Raw genomic sequence first — 22,439 nt, forward strand, 5'->3', positions numbered from 1 at the left:
CAACAAATGGTGTTGAGACAACTGGATATCCACATACAAAATAATAAAGTTGGACCATTAGCTCACACCATATACAAAAATTAAATTAACTCAAAATGAATCACAGGACTAAATGTAAGAACTAAATACTAACGAGTATAAAAGTCTCAGAAGAGGGGCTCCCCTGGTGGCGCAGTGGTTGAGAGTCTGCCTGCTGATGCAGGGGACACGGGTTCGTGCCCCGGTCTGGGAAGATCCCACATGCCATGCAGCAGCTGGGCCCGTGAGCCATGGCCGCTGAGCCTGCACGTCTGGAGCCTGTGCTCCACAACGGGAGAGGCCACAACAGTGAGAGGCCCGCGTACCGCAAAAAAAAAAAAGAAAAAAAAAAAAAGTCTCAGAAGAAAATACAGGAATAAATCTTCAGGATGCTGGATTAGGCAAAGCGGTTTTAGACATGATACCAACAGAACAAGCAACAAAAGAAAGCAACAAAAGAAAAAATAAACTAGACATAATGAAAATTAAAAACATTTTTGTGCTTCAATGAACACTATCAAGAAAGTGAAAAGACAACTCAAAGAATGGGAAAAAATATGTGCAAATCATATAACTAATATCTTTATATGAATATATAAAGAACTCTTACAACTAAATAATAAAAATAACTCAATTTCAAAATGGACAAAGGATACAAACAGACATTTCTCCAAAGAGAATATACCAACAGCCAATACAGCACATGAAAAGATGCTCAAAATCATCAGTTATTAGGGAAATGCAAATCAAAACCACAATGAGATACCAATGCACACCTACTAGGATGGTTATGGTGAAAAAGATGGATAATAACAAGAGTTGGCAAGAATGTAAAGAAACTGGTACCCTCATAAACTGCTGGTAGGTATGTAAAGAGTACGATCACTTTCAGAAACAGTATGGCAGTTTCTCAATACATTAAGGAGAGTTGAGTTACCATACGACCCAGCAATGCTACTCCTAGGTATACAGTATAACTAAGAGAAATGAAAGCTTACATTCACACAAAAATGTGTGCATGAATGTTCACAGCAGCATTATTCACAGTAGCCAAAAAGTGAAATAACCCAAATGCCCATCAACTGACCAATGAATAAACAAAATGTGGTATAGTCATACAATGGAATACTATTCAGCCATAAAAAGGAAGTACTCATACGTGCTACAACATGGAGGAATCCTGAAAGCATTATGCTATGTGAAAACCAGTATGATTCCATTGATATGAAATATCCAGATAAGGCAAATCTGCAGAGAAAAATAGATCAGAGGTTGTCTCAGGCTCCAGAGACTGGGGGTAAAAGGGGAGTGAGCTAATGGGTATGGGATTTCTTTTGGGGTAACGAAAATGTTCTGAAATTGACTGTGATGATGACTGCACAACTTTGTGAATACACTGAAACCCACTGAATTATAAATACTATATAGGTGAACTATATGGTAGGTGAACTATATCTCAATAAAAGTGCTGTATTTAAAACAAACCAAGATCCCCAGAAGGCTGTGAGCAGCATTTTCATGGGCTGTGCTTTCACGAGCAGCCTGATAGCACGCGCTCTGATCAGCTCCATCACTGACAGGGTACTGTGACCTTGGGACAGTTTCTAACTGCCTCCATGGGCCTCAGAGCCCTCCAAACAAGAAAACAACAACAACAACTCCCAGGGTGGCTGTGAGCTTTAAATGAAGCAATCGCCTTACGGCCCGGAGCACGGGGACCAGGTCTGGAGGCCAGCATGCTCCACCAGAGACCCTGCGTCCCGGGACCAGGCTGTCGTGTGTCAGGGAACTAGAGCGAGTCAGAGAGCACATGAAGGAAGGAAATGCCTGAAGAGAGGGTAGGAAGACCTTTGGGAGATCCTCGGCAGAAAAAAGCCAGGATTACCTGCTGGCTTTGGTCCTTTTGTTCACTCAGGTCTCTGGAAGCTACAGCCTCATTTCCCTTTTTGGTGACTTCTTCTATTCGCTCTTCACACTGCTCCTTCACCTCTTTCATCTGATTGATGCACTGGTTCCTGTGAAGGTGAAAGCAAGCAAATGAAAGGACAGCTATTTAGAGATGCGTCTATATAGCAAGTCCGTCCCTGCTCTGACAGTGGAATCCACTTCCCCATGAGACACAGCTCATCTCTTTCCTGCTTCCCGCACTTTATCTGAAGAGGACACAGGCAGGGCAACAAATGTGTTTTCAGTTATTAAGTGACAAGAAAACTGGAGTTAACTGAAAGTTACAAAAAAATATGTCACACTGTTGTAAAATAAGTGAACTTCACTGGTGAGAAAAATCAAATTTTTAAAATATAATCTGTGGCATAAAAAAAAAAAAAAAATGTGGTCTTTGTCCCCAAGTATTGCACAGAGCTCCTAAAACACTTGGAATTTCCTGAGTAACAGGAGTGTCTTCTGTTATACATAATGGGCCCCTGCAGACCACACCTGAGTTTATGCTAATGAGTTGACTTACTGGGAGGAGCCAACATAGCTTTAGGATGGGGGCTGGCGGCCAGGGGAACCAACCATATGATTAGAGGGCTGGAACTTACAGCCCCATTTTTCAGGAAGCAGGGAGAGACTAGAGATTGAGTTCAAACACGTGGCCAGCCACTCAATCAGTCACGCCTATGTAATAAAGCCTCAGATAAACATCCTGGACTATGAGACTTGGCGAGCTTCCTGTTTGGTGAACGTATCTGTGAACCAGAAAGGTGGCACCCCACCTCCCACAGAAGTTCCTGCCTGCCCCCAACCTCCACCCCAGACCTTGCCTTACGAGTCTCTACCATTTAGCTATTCCTGAGTTGTATGCTTTATAATAAAACTGTAATTGTAAGTTTAGGACTTTCCTGAGTTCTAGAGAATTACTGCTCCTGAGGGGGGGTGGGGAAGGCCTGAATTTGTAGCTACCCAGGCAGAAAGAACAGGTGGTCTGGGGCCACCGAGAACTTCTGACTAGCGTCCAGAGCAGGGGCAGTCTTGTGGGACTGAGCCCCATAACGTGGGGTTTGTGCTACCTCTGGGTAGTGTCCAATCTGAATTGGACTTCTACTCCGGGAAGATGGGGTAGATGTATTTTTCACTCTTCCTCCACTAAGCACAACTAGAACTCTGGACATTACATTTTAAACAAACAGGGACTTCCCTGGTGGTCCACTGGTTAAGACTCCGCACTTCCAATGCAATGCAGGGGGTGCAGGATCAATCCCTGGTCTGGGATTTAAGATCCCACATGCCGTATGGTGCAGCAAAAAAAAAAAAAAAAAAAGAGGAAGTAGGTGGGGTAGGTGACTAACATTGTCTGCCATGAGAATTAAACATTTAAAACAATAAATAAATAAAACAAACATAAGAAGACTCTGAAAGATGGAGAGATGAAGGCAGACTGGCTAGGGACCTTAGGATCTAGAACAACACAGTGGTGTCACTGGAGATTACATGGGAAGCCTGCATTTCCATCCCCATCTGACACTAATGAGGTTCCCCTCCCTCTCCCCAGGTGGTGGCGTCAGAGGATGTCAATGAAGAGCCAGGGCTTTCACCACCACTGCCCAGAGGTTTCAATCAAAGATCATTCATCATATGAAGAACCAGGAAGATCTTAAATTGAACAAAAAGAGACAATCAACAGACACCAAATCAACGTGACAGAGAAGTTAAGATGATCTGACAAAGACTTTAAAGCAGCCACCAGAAAAATGTTTCAATGGGTAATTAAAACATGCTTGACAGAAATGAAAAACTAAGTCTCAGCAAAGAAAGGGAAGATATAAAGAAGAACCAAATGGAAATTTAATGCAATAACCAACATTTTTAAACTCAGAGAAGGAAAGAATCAACGAACTGGAAGGCAGAACAATAGACATTACCCAATCTAAACACAGAGAGAAAACAGACGGGGGAAAGAGAGAGGACACAGCTTCATGGACCTGTGTGACTATTCCAAAAGACCTAACATTCACATCATCAGAATCTGTGAAAGAGAAGATTTTCCCAGCAAGGTCCACGTAACTAGTCACTTTCACGCCCATCCTCAAGATACTACTCGTACTCACTCCCACCGTGACCGTATGATACTATCTGCCTTGCCCAGATCACTCTGGGCTCCCCAGGTTCTCTTTTCCTAACATCTCCTAATCTCCTTTCTCTGCTCTTTATTGTTTAGGACTCAATCTAAATGGCCTTTCCTGAGAAGTCTTTTTTGGGGGTAACAGATGAGCATTGATGAAAATGATCTAGTTTAAGAAACAACAATATTTAAAGGCACTTTCAAAAAGTATATAAGTTAGCATCAGGTTTGGCTAGGTGAAACAAAAAGGCCAAAAAATAGCAGTTTATTTTTCCTCACATAAAAGAAATCCAGGGTTAGTATGGCAGCTCTGAGTCATCAAAAATTCAGGCTTCTCTTGCTGTTTCAATATCCTAACATTGGTTTCTATCCCCATGATTACCTCATGATCCAGGATAGCTGCGAGTGGTCCAGCCCTCTTGTGTGAAGCCCAGGCAGCAGGAAGGAGGGAGGAGAAAAGGTAAAGGAAAGGGATGTGCAGTGGACTGTCCTTATTCTCAGAAGCGTTCCTGTAAGTCCCACCCCATGATTTCCTTTCCCCACTGGCCAGAACTTAAGTCACTTGGCCATACCTAACTGCAAGGAATTTGCCCAATAGTTTTGCTGGGCAAAAAGATGAATGGATTTGGATAAGCATTGACCGGTCTTTGCCACAGGCAGTTTCAAAATGTTTTGAGTCACAGTGACTTCCCTGGTCCAGTGGTAAAGAATCCACCTTCCAATGCAGGGGACGCAGGTTCGATCCCTAGTCAGGGAACTAAGATCCCACATGCCATAGGGCAACTAAGCCCACGCGCCTCAACAAGAGAGCCCATGTGCCCTGGAGCCTGCGCGCCGCAACTAGAGAGAGAAAATCCACATGCCACAACTAGAGAGAAGCCTGCGCACCACAACAAAGAGCCCACGCTGCAATGAAAGATCCCCCATGCCTCAACGAAGATCCCACATGCTGCAACTAAGAACCAACGCAGCCAAAAAAGTAAAAGAAAATAAATTTAAAAAACTGTTCTGAGTCACAAAACATTGATAAAATAATTGAATAGCGTCCCACGTTGAGAACATAACCAATTACATACTATTATGTTAACGTAAACGGATTAGAGTTGCGGACAGCAGTACAAATTCATGTTTGGTTTAATTTAGATACAGATGAATACATATAGAAATATTTATCAGTATCTATATATAACACGAGTTAGTATACACACACATATATCTCTTGCTCTGTCATCTGAGAGAGCCTAGCAGCAATGACACCCTAGTAGTAACAAACACACCTAGTATCCAGATCTTGGTTTCTAATACCATTCTCCAATAAAAAGAACAAGGGCTCCTTGGAGAAATGGTTGATTGGTTGATTCTAGGACTGGGACGGGAAATACATGAAAATGAGTCTGGAGCATCTTTTGGTGCCAGAGTATAAAAAAGTAATTTTAAAAGCGGCGGGGGACCAAACCCACAATATCAGGGATATGTCAACTGGATAAAGGAATCAACTGAAAGAGTTCCCAATGGCAAAAGCTGGAAAACATGTAAGCAAAAGAAAAAATAAATAAGACAGTATTAGATTCTAACCCAAAATATGCATGAATCCATACTGATATAAATAATTAGACAGATAAGAAGAGTCGTCAAATCTCCTGTGCAGGAAAACTCCAAATAATCTGTGAAGACGCTCCATCCTTGGGGAAGTGGAGCATAACTTCACAATCTTTAAGTGCAGCCTAAGCACAGTGAATTTCTTCCAAAGATGATAGCATAAAGGGAGAAAAAAACAGAGTAACTTTACAGTGCAAAAACCTGATAAACGTTACCTCAATCAGGTGATCAACAGTGGTAAGTCATCCTGATAGCACATACGCTGGATGTGAAGCCATGAGAATAGCACTTTACCTCTGTGACCTTCCTCTCAAAAATGTGCTGCCCCAGTTTCACCACGAGAAAAATTTCTGATAAATCCCAACTGAAGGACATTCTACAAAATACCTGACCAGTACTCCTCAAAACTAATAAAAAATAATCCAGACCATAAAAAGTAAGTAAAGCTTGAGAAACTGTCGCAGCCGCGAGGAGCCTAAGGAAACATAACGAAGAGGGCATGCAGGTAGGTATGCTTCAGCGGTCCCTCAAATTGAACATGCAACTCTGTGTATACATCCATTTATAAAACTGCTAACAAGGCGTCTACACCTTCCATCGAATTCTCAGAAAGGGTCTGTAACCAGAGAAAGTTAAGAAAACCTAACTCATTCCAGCTTTCAACATTTGATACACATCAGATATAGGATGGGAAGCATCCTCTATCTGGTACAAGGTTTGGGGCACAACTAGTAAAACAGATGCAGTCAGTCAGCTTTTTCAATTCACCTATCAACTTCCTGAGAGAAAAAGAGTGCATCCTGCACGCATGGCCACCAGGTTTGAGTATTCTGCTCACTGCCTGTCTGAACACTCCTATATGGGAGCAGAACTGCCCTCCTTGTCACTGGGTCCTGGCTGATTTCCAGCTAGGTCAAAATCTTCTGGGTCAGCATTTATCAAGTGAGGCCATTAACGGCTTCTTGTATTTCAGTCAATGGAAGGGAAACGTGTGTGTTAAGGTATCTTTCAAGGATGAATAAGAAGACTGGAGCACTTCACTTTGGTCTGAATGCTTTCCAGTGACTACCAGCCTAACTCAGGGTTTCTCAACTGGGCACTGTTGGTGCCCTGGGCCAGATAAACACTCTGTCGTGGGAGCAGCCCTGTGCTTTGCAGGATGTAGCAGCATCTCTGTCCTCTACCCACGATATGCCAGTAACACCTCCTCTGAGTTGTGACAACCAAAAATGTCTTGGGACCTTGCCCAAGGTCTCCTGGTAGCAAAACTGCCACCCACTGAGAGCCACTGGCCTAGCTGGAGAAGGTTCCACATGCATGTTTTCTAATGACATTTCCTTTGCATTGTTTGAACGTGTCCTTTGCATATTTATGTATTTGAGGCTTCCTGGTTTTAGTAGTATTTAGTTTTAAAGTGATCAGAAAGATATTATGGTGAGTGGAAGGACATCAGAATCCTTATGAGGAGGTGTTGACCAGATGGCTAAAATCCTTTCATAAGGCAATTTGGCGATTTATACCAACTGACACACTAAACCTACAATCCAGTCTTTTTTTAGAAGGAAATAATCCAAAGTAATAACTTTTAAAAAGTTATCTGTATTGATGTCAGGCCAATGTACAATAACCAAAACTTAGAATTAACCTAAATATCCAACTGGGAAATGGTGAATTGAATTTGGTACCTCCACATTATGCAGTATTTAATATTTGGAAACAAAATGGAGTTTTAAATACACATCATGCAAGAAAGTAAAAAAATGATTAACAATTTTAATGGTAACTGCAATTATGTAAAAACTCTGTATGAACTTGGACATGGACTAAATAGAAGTAAGTCAAAGAAAAAAGAGGGTGGAGTTAGGGGAGCTGGTTGTCTCAGAATCCCAAAGTTCCTGTGCTTGAGTTATACTGTTGCTATGAAGAAAATGGGAGAAAAATACATAGACTACAACTTTACTTGCTACCCTCTAAACTGGTTTTTACTATCTTACTAATGGGTTTAGCCAAACTTTTAAAAAGTTTATTGCTTTGTTTTGACCACAGAAGGACTCTGATATGTAAAGTGTAGAGTTTTTGTATGTGACTAAAGTCATCAGCTTAAAACAGATTGTCCTCACCATACGCTAGAGATCTAATGTACAGCGTGGTGACTACAGTTAATAATAATGTGTTTTATACTTGCAATTTGCTAAGAGAGTGGATCTCAAGTGTTCTCACCATAGACACAAAAAAGGTAAAGATGGGAGCCTATGGATGGTTAATTAGCTTGGTTGGGGGTATCATTTCACAATGTATAGGTATATCAAAACATCATGTTTTTATGCTTAAATACATGCAATGATTATTTGTCAATCATACTTCAGTAAAGCTAAAAAAAAATAAAAGTACCCCATTCTCACTGCAAAAATTTGGAAAGACACTTAAAAGTCTCAAGAAAACAAAATGCCCACAATGCCAACACCCAGTGATACATTATAGTAATATTATACCAAACTCCTTTTAGTCTATGAGTTTGACTTAGGCCACTTCTGAGCACTTTTGGAACACATTTTTAAAGACTTTAGATTATTGATTTAACCAGCACACCTGTGCTTTATAGAGTTCTCAGTTACATATTTTAAGGTATATTGAGTTAAGTCATTTCTTGCTAAGGAGAACTGCCCTCTTGTAATGAGGAGCCCACTGGCTAACACTTCTCCAGGGCTTTCCGAAGCACTGCTGACACTTAAAAAATAAAATGCATTATGTCTAAAGGACATGACTCCTAAAAGGGACTGAACCTTTTCCTCAAGACCTATATGCTCTATAACAGAAAAGGCCAGTGGAGACTATGCTGCACCCCATCCACCACCCTCCGCTTAAAACACGTCAGCCTCCCGAGTGGCACACACTTGATGTGGACACACTTACAGGTCGTAGGAGAACTTCCTCTCCAGGTTGGTCTGGTTCTTCTGAAACTGAAGGACATCCTGCTGCAGCCTGCCGTAATTCTTCTGCAGGGCCTTTAACTGGTCTAAACGGAGAGGAGGACACGAAATCACACAGGGCACCGGCATGGCCATCCTGACAACAGCAGGCACACCAAAACCCACCATGGGAACACCATGGGCCGTGGCACCAACAGAATAAGGAGGGGAAAGAGGAAGGGATGAGAGCACGGCCCCTCCCCAGGAACCTCCCCACCCCAGCCCTGGAAGCGGCCCAGAAGATGTGCGATCCTATGGGAACCAGCACCTTGATTCCTTTTCACACATCTCTCCTAAATCTTCTTTTTGACCTGCAACCCTTACAATGCACCAGGAGGTTCTATCCACCTATTTCTCTCCTAGACATCCTAAACCCTGAACTGTCCCACAAGGGCACACACGCCACTGTGTCTCCTGCCCCCAGAAGACGTATCCCTCGATCTGTGAAACGCTAATTTCGACATCCAGTCAGATAAGCAGCCACTCCTGCTGCACCCCCTGTTCTCAGCTACCAGGATACCTGCCAGCATCCTGTCATTTGGTCACAGCCCAGTTACTCTCTGAGGCCCCATGTGCACTTAGTCACCTGACCCTCCTATCTGGGAAACAACAGCTTTCTTTGAGGAAATCCATCAGCCGCATCACTGCTGCCCTGATGACTTGGCTCGGAAAAGCTCTGTAGAAAAAAAGCAGCAGCTCACTGACCAAGAGCCAGGCTGGGGACGATAGAAGGAAAAGCTGCCACAAAGGGGACGCCAGAACGGGCCGAGGGCAGCAACGAGGGCCTGAAACACGGCCCTGGACAGACACCGGAGTTTCCCCAAGGTCTGTCCTCACAACCCTAGACCTACAAGGCTCTCTGGGGGGCCGGAGGGGGGGGGGATCAAATTAAATAAAAGTGAAGGATTCGATGAACTGCTGATACACATAGCAACAGGGATCCATCTCAAAAGCACTTATTTATATGCCATGCTTGAAGAGACAGAACTACGGGGGTGGACAACTGGTCGCTGGGTGCGGCTGAGGTGAGGGCAGGTGTGGGTGGGGCTTCCTGGAGTGACGGACACGAGCTGTGTCTCGACTCCGGTATCCAGGGGACAGTGCATGTGTCAAAACACACAGAAAGGTACACTGCAAATGGGTAAACTTTATCATGTGTAAATTATACTTCAACAGACCTAACTTAAAAAAAAAAATTCTATAATCAAACCGAGCATGGGGCGATGGAATACTACTCAGCAATAAAAAGGAATGAACTATGGCAGCCATAACAGAACGGATGAATTTCAAAATAATTATGCCGCGTCAAAGAAGCCAGACGAAAAAGGGTCTATGCCGTCTGATTCCATGTATACAAAACTATAAAAATTACAAACTCATCTAGAGGGACGGAAAGCAGATCAGAGGGGCCTGGGGAGGATTACCAAGGGGCACAAAGAAACATCTTGGGCTGATGGATCTGTTCACTGTGTTGATTCTGTGGTGGTTTCTTCAACCGTACGTTTACGTCAAAACGTATGTCACACTGTGCAATTTAAATATGTGTAGTTTACTGTATGTCAATTACACCTGATTAAAGCTGTTTAAAAATAAAACTTTTATAAATAAAATTAAAGCTGTTTAAAAATAAAAATAAAAACAGCTGCAGGCTGTTGTGCCCTACTTGAGGACTGACCAGCAGATCATCAGCTCTGAGAAGCCCCCGGCAGTCAAGCAACCCATTTAAACTTAGTGAATCTCTGCATTTCCCCTATTAATATTCTTAGAAGCTGATCTGGAACTAGAATTCTAGACCAGCACTGCCAAACAGAACTATAATATTATAAACCACACAGGTCACTTAAAATTTACTAGCAACCACATTTTTAAAAAGTAAATAAAATCAGGTGAAATTAATTTTAATAATATATTTCATTTAACCCAACAGATCCAAAATATTACCATGGCAACATAGAATTAATGTGAGAAATTATGAATGAGACGTTTTATATTCTTTTTTTCATACTAAGTCTTTGAAACCTGGTGTGTATTTTACAGTTACAGCACATCTCAATTCAGATGTTAAACAGGAATTGGGAATTCTTGATCTGAATTTAGATTTCATAAAATTTACAGTTAAAAAGGATATTGGTACACCCAAGTTGTCCCAAAGATACTTAAGTTTCCCAATAACTGAGTCAAGTATCAGTTTTAAATTTAAATTGCCGAAAATTAAACAAAAATGAAAAATCCAGTTCTTCTGTCCCATGAGCCACATTTCAAACGTTCGCTGGCCACAGGAGGCTTGTGGCTACAGTTCTGGACAGCCCAGTTCTAGACTGACCTTCCCACCTTAGAGGTGGAAACTGAGGCTGAGGGCACTGATGGAGTTTAACTAGGGGCAAAGGTGAGACTAGGGTCAGGTCAGGGATCAGAAGCCCCAGTGCTCCTTTCATCAGGTTCTTAGGCTGCACTGGACCCTGTGACCCCTCCGGTCACACCTCACAGAGGGGCTTCACCCCATCCCTGCCTCGCCCGGCGGCTTCAGAAGGGCCCCAAGAAAAACCCTGGCTGCCAAACTGAATAAGAGGAGCTAGGAAACGGAATTACACTAAGCTGGATCATTTCTATATAAATTTCATGAAGGAAATCTGATTTCTGGGTGACCTAAACACACACACATATATTTCTTAATGTATCACAAAATGAGAATCTGAATTCTCTACGTAACAGCTTGCCATGTATTCAGTAAACTCATAAAAGGAAAAGCTCTCTAAGGAAACATAGTTAGGCAACAAGAGTAAAGATTACCCAATAACTTGTAATACCACCCATCATTAGATTGCACTAAGCGACCCTAGAAAAGGACAGAGGGAAGGTGGGTTTCTCCTAACAGGCCTGATGTCTGGGGGGAGTGGAACTCACCTTGCAAGGTTCTGATGAGCCTCTCGCTGGTGGTGATGTTATTCACTAAAACTGCCTGCAAGGAAGATAATCACATAATGAAACACTGGCAACCTGACAACTCAGAAGAGCCCTGACAGATGCGCCTGTGGAAGAAAGGGTGGGAGCGGCCCCCCTCCCACGCTGGGCTGTCAGCCCTCTGCGCCTGGGGAGGGATGAGCACCAGTGTCCCAGCACCCGCCTGCGACCCAAGCAAGGGGCGGGCGGCTCCCCGGCCCTGTTTCAGCTCCGCGCCGGCTGAAGCAGCAACTCCGGCCTTTCTCTGGGGGAGCCCAGGTACAGCCCTGTCTCAGTCAGAAGGCAAAGTGAGTTCCAGCCTGGCTGATGGGGAAAAGAAACGGGGGTTCAGCGACCGATCCGCCTGCGAAGCTTCCCAATCCATTTTAACTTCTGACGTTCTTTCTTCTATCCAGACCCTACGAGCTCCAAGGATGGAGAGGAACTAACTCCCAGTTACACAAAGCTGGGAATGCTGACAACAGAGGAGGAAGAAGCAACACGGGCCTCGGGATAACAGTGAACAACAGTAAAAAGTAAGAAAAGTGAGTGTGGGGCCAGGTGCCGCTCTGGGCACCCCACATCCATGGCCCCATGGCTCTTCACACCAGCTGTGTGAGGGGGCACAATATGATCCCACTGTAGGGGACAGGAAACTGAGGCACAGCTGGCTTTAGAGACTCTAGGTCACGTGGTCTTCTCAAGAGCAAACAGGCAGAGCCCGAGCCCGAGCCCGGCAGGCCTGCCCCAGACACGGACTCTTCCTTACTGCGTACGTGCCAAAGCGGATGTGAACCCCAGCAGGACAACGATCCCGTGACTGTACCGGGTGCAAAAGCAAACAAGAACCTGAAGAGGGGACCAGAACGTGAAATACCAACACACGTCACACAGGTAAGTGATGTTCTCTGGACACACACACAGAGGTGCACACTGGGCCATAACATGGAAGTTTCTTACTGTGTCATAATCAACAAGGTTTTGTCAACCTGCTGGCCGTAACCTGGAGACAGGCTGCTGTCTCGTTCCTGGGTAAAGAAGAACATGACAACCACGCCGCCTTCACCCTTCTGTGCCTCTGTTCCCTCCTGGGCCTCTCCGTCCGGCCCTCCGTCCTGGAGGCAGCTTTCTGGAGGAAGGTGTTTCTGGGGTGAGTGCCTAGCTGTGCAATCTGGCCAAACGATTCTGGTGTTTATTTCAGGAGGTCTGACCATGTGGAACATTTCCTGGCACAACAGGAAAGAAGTCACAGTGATACTATCTGTACAGTTAATCTCTCACGGAGAGATCATCAAGAAGAGTGTTTATGGACATTCTGCGTGGGCCAGCGGGGAATCAGATTCACACAGCTCGCAGGTCCTGCTACTCTCAGAAAAGGTTTGCACACATTCAATTAAAAAGGCAAAAGATCGCCCTAAGACACAGCGGTCCCACTTTGGGGTATATATTCAAAAGAACACAAAGCAGGATCTTGAAGAGATATCTGCACCCATGTTCACAGCAGCACTAGTCACACTAGTCAAGAATCGAAGCAACACAGGTGTCCCTCAATGGATGAATGGATAAAGAAAATGTGGCATATACATGCAGTGGAATAGAACACAGCCTTTAAAAAGAAAGAATGTCACATGCTACACCACCGGTGAACCTTGAGGACATCATGCTAAGCCAATCACAGATGGGCAAGTACTGTATGATTCTACTCACAAGCAGTGTCTAAAGCAGATGGAATCATGAAAACGTGAAGTAGAAAGGTGGCTGCCAAGGGTGGGGGAGGGGAGGGGGGAGGGGTAGGTGCAGGGGACAGATTAGGGTTTAATGGGCGTAAAGTCTCAGTGTTGCTAGACGAAAAAGTTCCAGACATTTGCAGCACAACAATATGAATATATTGAACACAACTGAATTGTACACTTCAATTTCCACCTTGCATGGGTATCAAAACCACCTTCCCTCTGAACGACAGTGCTGAAACAGAACAGAAAAATAACAGGATCAGAGAAATGCAAATCAAAACTACAATGAGATATCATCTCACACCAGTCAGAATGGCCATCATCAAAAAATCTAGAAACAATAAATGCTGGAGAGGGTGTGGAGAAAAGGGAACACTCTTGCACTGCTGGTGGGAATGTGAATTGGTACAGCCACTATGGAGAACAGTATGGAGGTTCCTTAAAAAACTACAAATAGAACAACCATACGACCCAGCAATCCCACTACTGGGCATACACCCTGAGAAAACCATAATTCAAAAAGAGTCATGTACCACAATGTTCATTGCAGCTCTATTTACAATAGCCCGGAGATGGACTAAGTGTCCATCATCGGATGAATGGATAAAGAAGATGTGGCACATATATACAATGGAATATTACTCAGCCATAAAAGGAAACGAAATTGAGCTATTTGTAATGAGGTGGATGGACCTAGAGTCTGTCATACAGAGTGAAGTAAGTCAGAAAGAGAAAGACAAATACCGTATGCTAACACATATATATGGAATTAAAAAAAAATGTCATGAAGAACCTAGGGGTAAGACAGGAATAAAGACACAGACCTATTAGAGAATGGACTTGAGGATATGGGGAGGGGGAAGGGTAAGCTGTGACAAAGTGAGAGAGAGGCATGGACATATATACACTACCAAACGTAAGGTAGATTAGCTAGTGGGAAGTAGCCGCATAGCACAGGGAGATCAGCTTGGTGCTTTGTGACCACCTAGAGGGGTGGGATAGGGAGCGTGGGAGGGAGGGAGACGCAAGAGGGAAGAGATATGGGGACATATGTATAACTGATTCACTTTGTTATAAAGCAGAAACTAACACACCATTGTAAAGCAATTACACTGCAATAAAGATGTAAAAAAAAAAAAGAAAAAGAAAAGGAGCACTTAAGTGATTACATGCTGATAATCTCGAAAGCCAATCTCTCCTGGGCAAATCATTTCTACAACAATTATGGCAATCTTACTTGCCCCTTCTCCACTCATTCCCGTCAGCCCCACCCAAAAAATCCTTATTAGAGTTTGCAACTGCCTGAGGGCTCAGGAATTGCTCCAATTTGAAACATCTGAAGATATTTCTGTCTCCCACGTGACTTTATTCTTCCAAACAAAATACATTTTAGTTATCTTCCCCCGCCTACTTACGGATGCATGGAAAAATACAGTCTCCACGTAAGTAAATGAGAAAGGAACCATAAAATGCCAGCAAGATCTTTATATCTGCAGTTTTATATTTACCAAAAATCTTGAATCATTTTTAGGAAAACGCTTCTAGCTTTTTGGGGGGTTCAATATAAAGAAAAAAACACCTGCATTAAACAAAATTATTTTTAAATCTTTTTTTTTTTTTTTTTTTGCGGTACGCAGGCCTCTCACTGCTGTGGCCTCTCCCGTTGCGGAGCACAGGCTCCGGACGCGCAGGCTCAGCGGCCATGGCTCACGGGCCCAGCCGCTCCGCGGCATGTGGGATCCTCCCGGACCGGGGCACGAACCCGTGTCCCCTGCATCGGCAGGTGGTCTCTCAACCACTGCGCCACCAGGGAAGCCCACAAAATTATTTTTAAATGAATTACGTATTGTATTCTAAACAACCCAGTTGACTTTCACATTTTGGTGCCGAGAGACTTTGGGGGAGTTGTACTTCCTGGTGCGTGTGACCCGTCCCCTGGAAACTCTCAGCAGCAGACAAGGAAGTGCTACCAGAGTTTAACTGGACACTAAGCTCAGAACACCTCGGAATGAATCACCCACAAGCAAATGTATTATAACCATTCTATTCTAGGCAGGAAATAAGTATATTTGATCAAACTATTTCTCCATTAGATTCCTAAGAAAATAACCTCAACATGTCATAGTAAATTTCCAAAGCAATAAATCTACAGTAGATTATCATGTTCTGAAAAGCTCAATAAGACACAAATGACTAAATTTGTTAAAATGCTAGCTTTGGAAAAGCTCACTGGAAGTGAGGCTCATCACGTTATAGAAAAGAGAAGGTGACCTTTATTGCTGTGCTTGTTTGGCTCATTAAAATAACCAACCTGCTTTGAAGATGTGGGTCCACCTTAAGCCTTCCTAAAGATGACCCTCAAACAATCTAGCCCTTGCCAACCCACCGGCGATCAGGTGCCTGGATAACTTCTTTGTAATGACATTCCTGTTAATGCTCTGGGAGGTGAACCTCAAAAAGAATTTAACCTTCGTGACCGGTGAATGACATTAAGAATGAAGGGAAGAATATGAAGTATGCACGCGTTTTTTTACCCTCATCGATTTCAAAATCTCCCAAAGCAATGCTACCCAAGGGAAACATAATGTCAGTCAGATATGGGAATTTTAAATTCTCTAGCAGTTACATTAAATTAAGTAAAAAGAAACAGGTAGGCAAAGGGTATGAATAGACATTTCCCCAAAGAAGATACACAGATGGCCAAAAGTACATGAAAGATGCTCGGCGTCATTAGAGAAACGCAAATCAAAATGAGAAGGTACCACTTCACAACACTAGAATGGCGACAAGAAAAACAAACAAACGAAAGGAAAATAACAAGTACTGCAAGGATGTGGAGAACGTGGAACCCTCAGACCAAGTTGAGGAGAAGGTAAAATGGTGTAGACGCCGAGGAAAACAATTAGGCAGCTCCTCAAACAGCTGAACGGTTATCATATGACCCAGTAATTCTACTGCTAGGTATATCCTCAAGAGAACACATGTCTACACGAAAACTGTCCACTGGACGATGAGGGAAGGAGGGGGAGAAGAAAGGGGAAGAGGGGAGAGGAGGGGAGGGGAGGAGGAGGGGAGAGGAGGGGAGAGGAGGGGAGAGGAGGGGAGAGGAGGGGAGGGGAGGGGAGAGGAGGGGAGGGGGGAGGGGAGAGGAGGGGAGGGGAGGAGGGGAGAGGAGGGGAGGGGAGGGGAGATGAGGGGAGAGGAGGCGAGGGTAGAAGAGGGGAGAGGAGAGGAGGAGGAGGGCAGGCGAGGAGGGGAGGGGAGAGGAGGGGAGGGGAAAGGAGTGGAGGAGAGGGGAGAGGAGGGGGGTAAAGGAGAGGAGGGGAGAGGAGAGGAGGAGGAGGAGGGTAGAGGAGGGGAGGGGAGAGCAGGGGAGGGGAGGAGGAGGGCAGGGGAGGGGAGAGGAGAGGAGGAGGAGGGGAGAGGAGGGGAGAGGAGGGGAGAGGAGGGGAGAGGAGGGGAGGGGAGAGGAGGGGAGAGGAGGGGAAGGAAGAGGAGGGGAGAGGAGGGGAGAGGAGGGGAGAGGAGGGGAGAGGAGGGGAGAAGAGGGGAGGGGAGATGAGGGAGAGGAAGGGAGAGGAGAGGAGAGGAGGAAGAGGGTATAGGAGGGGAGGGGAGGGGCGAGGAGGGTAGAGGAGGGGAGGAGGAGGGCAGGGGAGAGGAGGGGAGGGTAGAGGAGTGGAGGGGAGAGGAGGGGGTAAAGGAGAGGAGGGGAGAGGAGAGGAGGAGGAGGAGGAGGGGAGAGCAGGGGAGATGCCAGTAGAGGAGGCGAGAGGAGGGGAGAGGAGAGGAGAGGAGGGTAGAGGAGAGGAGGAGGAGGGTAGAGGAGGGGAGAGGAAAGCAGGGGAGAGGAAGGGAGGGGAGGGGAAAGGAGGGGAGAGGATGGGAGAGGAGAGGGGGAGGAGGGTAGAGGATGGGAGGGGAAGGGAGAGGAGGAGAGGGGAGGGGAGGAGGAGGGCAGGGGAAGGGAGGGGAGAGGAGAGGAGGGGAGAAGAGGGGAGGGGAGAGGAGGGGAGAGGAGAGGAGGAGGAGTGCAGGGGAGGGGAGAGGAGGGGAGAGGAGGAGGAGGGTAGATGAAGGGAGGGGAGAGGAGGGGAAAGGAGGGGAGAGGAGGGGAGGAGAGGGGAGGGAAGGGAAGAGGAGGGGAGAGGAGCAGAGAGCAGGGGAGAGGAGGGGAGGGGAGGGGAGAGGAGGGGAGGAGAAGGAGAGAGGGGGGATGGGAGAGGAGGGGAGGCGAGATGAGGGGAGAGGAGGGGGGAGGAGGAGGTGGGTAGAGGAGGGTCAGGGAGGGGAGAGGAGGGTAGAGTAGGGGAGAGGAGTGGGGTAAAGGAGGGGAGGGGAGAGCAGGGGAGAGGAGGGGAGAGGAATGGAGAGGAGGGGAGGGGAGAGGAGTGGAGAGGAGGGGAGGGGAGAGGAGGAGGAGGGGAGAGGAAGGGAGGGGAGTAGAGAGGAGGGGAGAGGAGAGGAGGAGAAGGGGAGGGGAGAGGAGGGGAGAGGAGAGGAGAGGAAGAGGAGGGGAGGAGAGCGGAGAGGATGGGAGAGGATGGGAGAGGAGGGGAGAGGAGGGGAGAGGAGGGGAGAGGAGGGGAGAGGAGAGAAGGAGGAGGGGCGGAGGGGAGGGGAGGGGAGGGGTGGGAGCAAACTGAGACTGCCCTCACTGAGAACCTGGGGTAACTGTCTCCCATGTCACAGGCCGCCCAGCCTCTAGCCCACCGTGACCTGGGTCACAGAGAACTGCCAGGAGGACCCAAACAGGGCAGGCCGCGGGAACCCCAGATGGTTCTTTGCTGCCTGTCTAGCAGCTGGCTCTCAGGCGGAGCGGCGTCCTTCTCAGCGCGCAGACCCTGATGGTCTGTCACCAGCTGCCAGGGGACTTGGAGCCCTTCCCCTGGAGCAGCCCACTTGGGGTGCCCCTCCTCGGCACCACGCCCCAGCCCTCACCAGGACAGGCACAACTGGAAAGCTGCCCACACAAGGGCTGGAGCTGGAAAATCTTCCTCCCTGCTTTCAGAGGGAGAAAAGCACTGATGGCAGCACGTACAGCCTCAGCAATCCAAACGCTCCCCGGCTGTCATTAACCGGCCTGGAAGCGCCCCTGCCGCCAGCAGCGTGGGGTCCAGCCTCCTCCTGACCCACCCGCACAGGCCGCAGGAGGAGCTGGGCTCAGCCCCTTCCGTGAGCGCCAGTTTTCCTGTTCCCAAATGGGAATCCCAACAACTCGCCCTCCCCTGTGGGAGAGGCCACAGTTTGGGAAGTTCTAACTTTCCGCAAGCAGGGTGTACACAGACACGTGGGGACTAAAGAGAAAACTGAATTAAGCGTACGGACCCAGGGCTGCAGCGAGCGCTCCTAACACTTCCCACACTGTTTTAAACAAGAAACAGCAGATCTCACTCATCAGTACCAAAGGGAAACACGTGAAAAGACAGCTAGGTCAAAGACCCTTTTTGTATTTCACATCAAACGCCGTCCTGCAGTGTTGGGTTAGAAGAACAGAGGGTCGGGGAAGTGTGAGGAGGGGAGAACCAGACAAAAGCCACCCGGGGGCGCCCCTCGCTCCCGAGGAGCACGGAGATGCTGATGGAAAGGCTCTTCCCTGTAGGAAGAAGCCGAGCGGAGAGCAAGCACCTCTGCAGGGCTTGTTTCCCTGCCTGTGGACACAGGAGCGCAGAGCACAGAAAACACATGCCCGCCTGCTCAACCGAGACGGTCAGGGGCAATTCACAGACGGGAAGGCAAGACACCGCCCTCCCCATGGAGCTAACCCAGGACATCTCATTGGGTCTTGAACCAAGTAAGCTTCTCCCTTAGTTTCTCCTGACGTCCAGCACCAACCACAACAGACCCCAGGTGCCTTCCCTGCACAGCAGGGACGGCACAGAAAATGTGTTTTGCGGTCTCTCCTTTTTAATGGTGGGGGGTAAATTACTTGAGTTCAATCACAAAGCTGTCTTTGAAGGCTACGTTCAAGCAGCAAACTAAGAGTATTTACCTGAAAACACTGAGTCTTCCGAAACACTTTTTCTCAGGAAACAGATTTTTGGTGGATCGCTTTCACCTGCTTCCCCTTTCTGCCTCTATACAGACCTGTCCCTCACCTCTCCCCACGCCACCTGCCACCCAGGCCTGTCCACTCTTCCTCCTGGCCGTCTCTCGAACATGCTCACTTTACAGAATTCATTCCACTCCTACCTCAATTCAGCTCAGCAACGTGTTTGCGTCAGATATTTCAAGAGATGCCTGAGTGGTCTGCCTCCTCTCTGCCCAGCTCTCTACCCTAAGCACGCTCCCCAGGGGCCTGGGCCCGCCTTTAAACCCGCAGATCTGACCTGACAGCCTTGATCTACAGCTTGAACCCTGTGATGGTTCCCCTGCCCTCGAACTCAAGTCCAAACCCCTGCACCCCTCTCTACTCTGCGTCCAACCCCACTCTCTCTACGCCCAAGCACCAGGTGCTGTCCCCGCACCCGGGGAGGGACACATTCACCTGTCGCTTCCAGGTGACACCTGAGACGGCTCTCCTCACACAGTGTGCAGACACCCCGCTCCACCTGCCTGGTGGAAGATGCACTAGACGTCTGAAGCGTGTAGCTCTTACTTCCTGTGCCCTCCTGAATGGCAAAGGCTAATGCACGTTTTTCAGATTCGTTCCCAGCAGGACTTAGATTCAGATCAGAGGTGTTCACTTGTGACTGGAATGCTGAACAGCGTGAGGGCGCTGGAGGTGCAGAATGCAGCAAGGCATGGGGACCCTGGCTCTGAGCCAGAGGGGCAGCGGCGGCCTCCCATCCAGCTCTAGGTCGGGCACAGGGAGCGCGCCTTTGGGGCCAGTCCCGCCTGGTCCCCCGGGGGCCGTCCCTGGCCCGGGGCTGCTCTTCCAGACCTTCCCACCTTTCTATAGTCACCTGCTTCCCTGTACTAAATCCTTTCTGCTTAAAAATCGACCCGACAGACCCATTAACTCGTCTTTCTGCTGCATTCGACGGGAAGTGCACAGACAAAGGGCCCGGCCTGGTCCACCACAGGGTTCAAGGCCAGCACCTGGCAGAATAAATACTGAACAGATGGATAGGAATGGACATGGAGAATTAATGGGAATAAAAACAGAAAAGCTATTTTAGAACCCTTGATTCTTCAGTCAACCACAGGGGTAAAAGGTGATAAAAATCAAAAGAACTACTTTTATCTGCACAAGTCCACTCTGATTCCCTAAGAAAACCCACTGTCTGGAAGAAAATCATCACTGTTCCCAGCTACGGAAGAAAGGCTGGCCCAGAAAGAAGAAACTGGAACACTCAGAACTGTGTCCTGCTGTTTGAAAATTCAGTGTGGTGAGGCCAAACGGATGGAAAGAACCAGCAGCCCAGGCCCAGCCCTGCCCCCGCCGGCCACTCTGCAGGCCCCCTGAGCCGGGTTACCTCTGAGGGCGTCAGTCCTCGCCTCCATCTCAGAGGTGACAGTGCCTGTCTCCCAGGCTGGCACGTTGAGAAATGACATATGTTCACGTGTGAAAGCATTTTGGGAACTCTAAAGCGGAACAAATGGCCAGACTTCTTAACGCTCGTCATTTCCTATTCAAGAGGCAGAATCTTACAGAGGAAGTCACTCATAGAAACCAACGCTGCTGCGACCGAGGGAAGCAGCCCCAGCCCAGGTCCAAACACCACACAGGAACCAGGAGGCACACACCTGGGGTTCTCCTGGCCCCAACACCCACCCCCCACACTACCCGTCACTCACAACAGGAAAGCCCCAGAAACGCAGGATATTTTCCCACCACACACTTCAAATAACGCCTTCCAGAGCCCCTTCGTGCCCCGCGTCACCGTGCGAGAGAGGACAAACCGGCAGCTGACAGGCCACCTCGACGGGGGCACAGGGCACACAGGTGAGTGACAGCCGGGGGCCAAGGCAAGTGGAATGCGGGCCCCTCCTCCCTCCACCTTCCCAGCTGCCTCTTCTATTTAAGATTTCCTCTTCCTGGACACAAAACAGTTAATGTGTCGCCAGCGTCCCCTCTTCCACCCTTCCGCTTCACCATCTTTCTTCTTTTAGGTCAGGAACCACACAGGAACCGTATTTCCACCACAAATGAAATGTTACTCAAACGATCTTCTTTGCACTGCTCAGCGTTAATTTACATATTTTAACAAATAAGTGAAAAGACTCAATATGCCATAGCAGACAAATGGCTGCAAGAAACCGTCCTAGAAAGAACGTCCCAAACACAACTATGGCAAACGAAGCTATTTCTGACCCCCACTTCCGGCAAGTGAGAATGAACACAACAGCAGGACGTTCAGCCTGCCCTGGACAAAGTGCTACTCGGTAATTCAGGGTCTCCCAGACTTCTCCCCCAACCATCTCAGATATTAGGTAATCAGTCCCTCAAATGCCTTTAGGGCCACCACATGGCTACAGGGCAGCAACTGGTCTGGAGGCTACCCAAGATCCTGGTAAGCCTTCAGACCTACAAACATTAACTGGCATTCTGCCAAGAGGAAAAGAATGAATTCAACCACTCTGTGCCATCCTCAGGCGTCCACGCAGACCTGTACAAGAGACCCTCCATTAGCTTTTGCCAAAACTAACTACAACCTGGGGCTCTGATTCCACTGAGGACCCTTAAAAACCTGTTTTACAGGTATACACCTATACACCTGTACAAAGAAAACAGTATTTCACTGGGAGCTTATGTGAGGATTATTTGTACCCACACACATGTGGTGGTTTAAAAATATCCCCTCAAGGGGCTTCCCTGGTGGCACAGTGGTTGAGAGTCCGCCTGCCGATGCAGGGGACACGGGTTCGTGCCCCGGTCCGGGAGGATCCCACATGCCGCGGAGCGGCTGGGCCCATGAGCCATGGCCACTGAGCCTGCACGTCCGGAGCCTGTGCTCCACAGCGGGAGAGGCCACAACAGTGAGAGGCCCGCGTACCGCAAAAAAAAAAAAAAAAAAAAACCCCTCAAGTTCTTGACACTGCTCCCCAAATGGAGTCTAATTCCCCCTCCTTTCATCTGGTCTGGCCTTAGTGACCTGCTTCTAACTAATGCACAGGAAGTGACCCTGCAGACTTCTGAGGCCCAGCCAGCGAAAGGTATACAGGGTTGAATAC

General features: G+C 47.4%; 1 protein-coding gene across 2 annotated transcripts in view; it reads right to left on the reverse strand.

Moving 5' to 3' along the window:
* GOLM1 (golgi membrane protein 1) overlaps window positions 1-22,439 on the reverse strand; it is a 54,586-nt gene that overhangs the window by 12,711 nt on the left and 19,436 nt on the right. For both annotated transcript variants that reach the window (XM_082656822.1, XM_082656823.1), the window contains exons 4-6: window positions 11,554-11,608; window positions 8,594-8,696; window positions 1,904-2,033 (exon numbers count right to left, since the gene is read on the reverse strand). In XM_082656822.1, the coding sequence (XP_082512948.1) occupies window positions 1,904-2,033; window positions 8,594-8,696; window positions 11,554-11,608 (288 nt within the window). The remainder of the gene's footprint in view (window positions 1-1,903; window positions 2,034-8,593; window positions 8,697-11,553; window positions 11,609-22,439) is intronic.

The sequence above is a fragment of the Grampus griseus genome (assembly GCF_964374135.1).
Source record: "Grampus griseus genome assembly, chromosome: 6".
Lineage (NCBI taxonomy): Eukaryota > Metazoa > Chordata > Mammalia > Artiodactyla > Delphinidae > Grampus > Grampus griseus.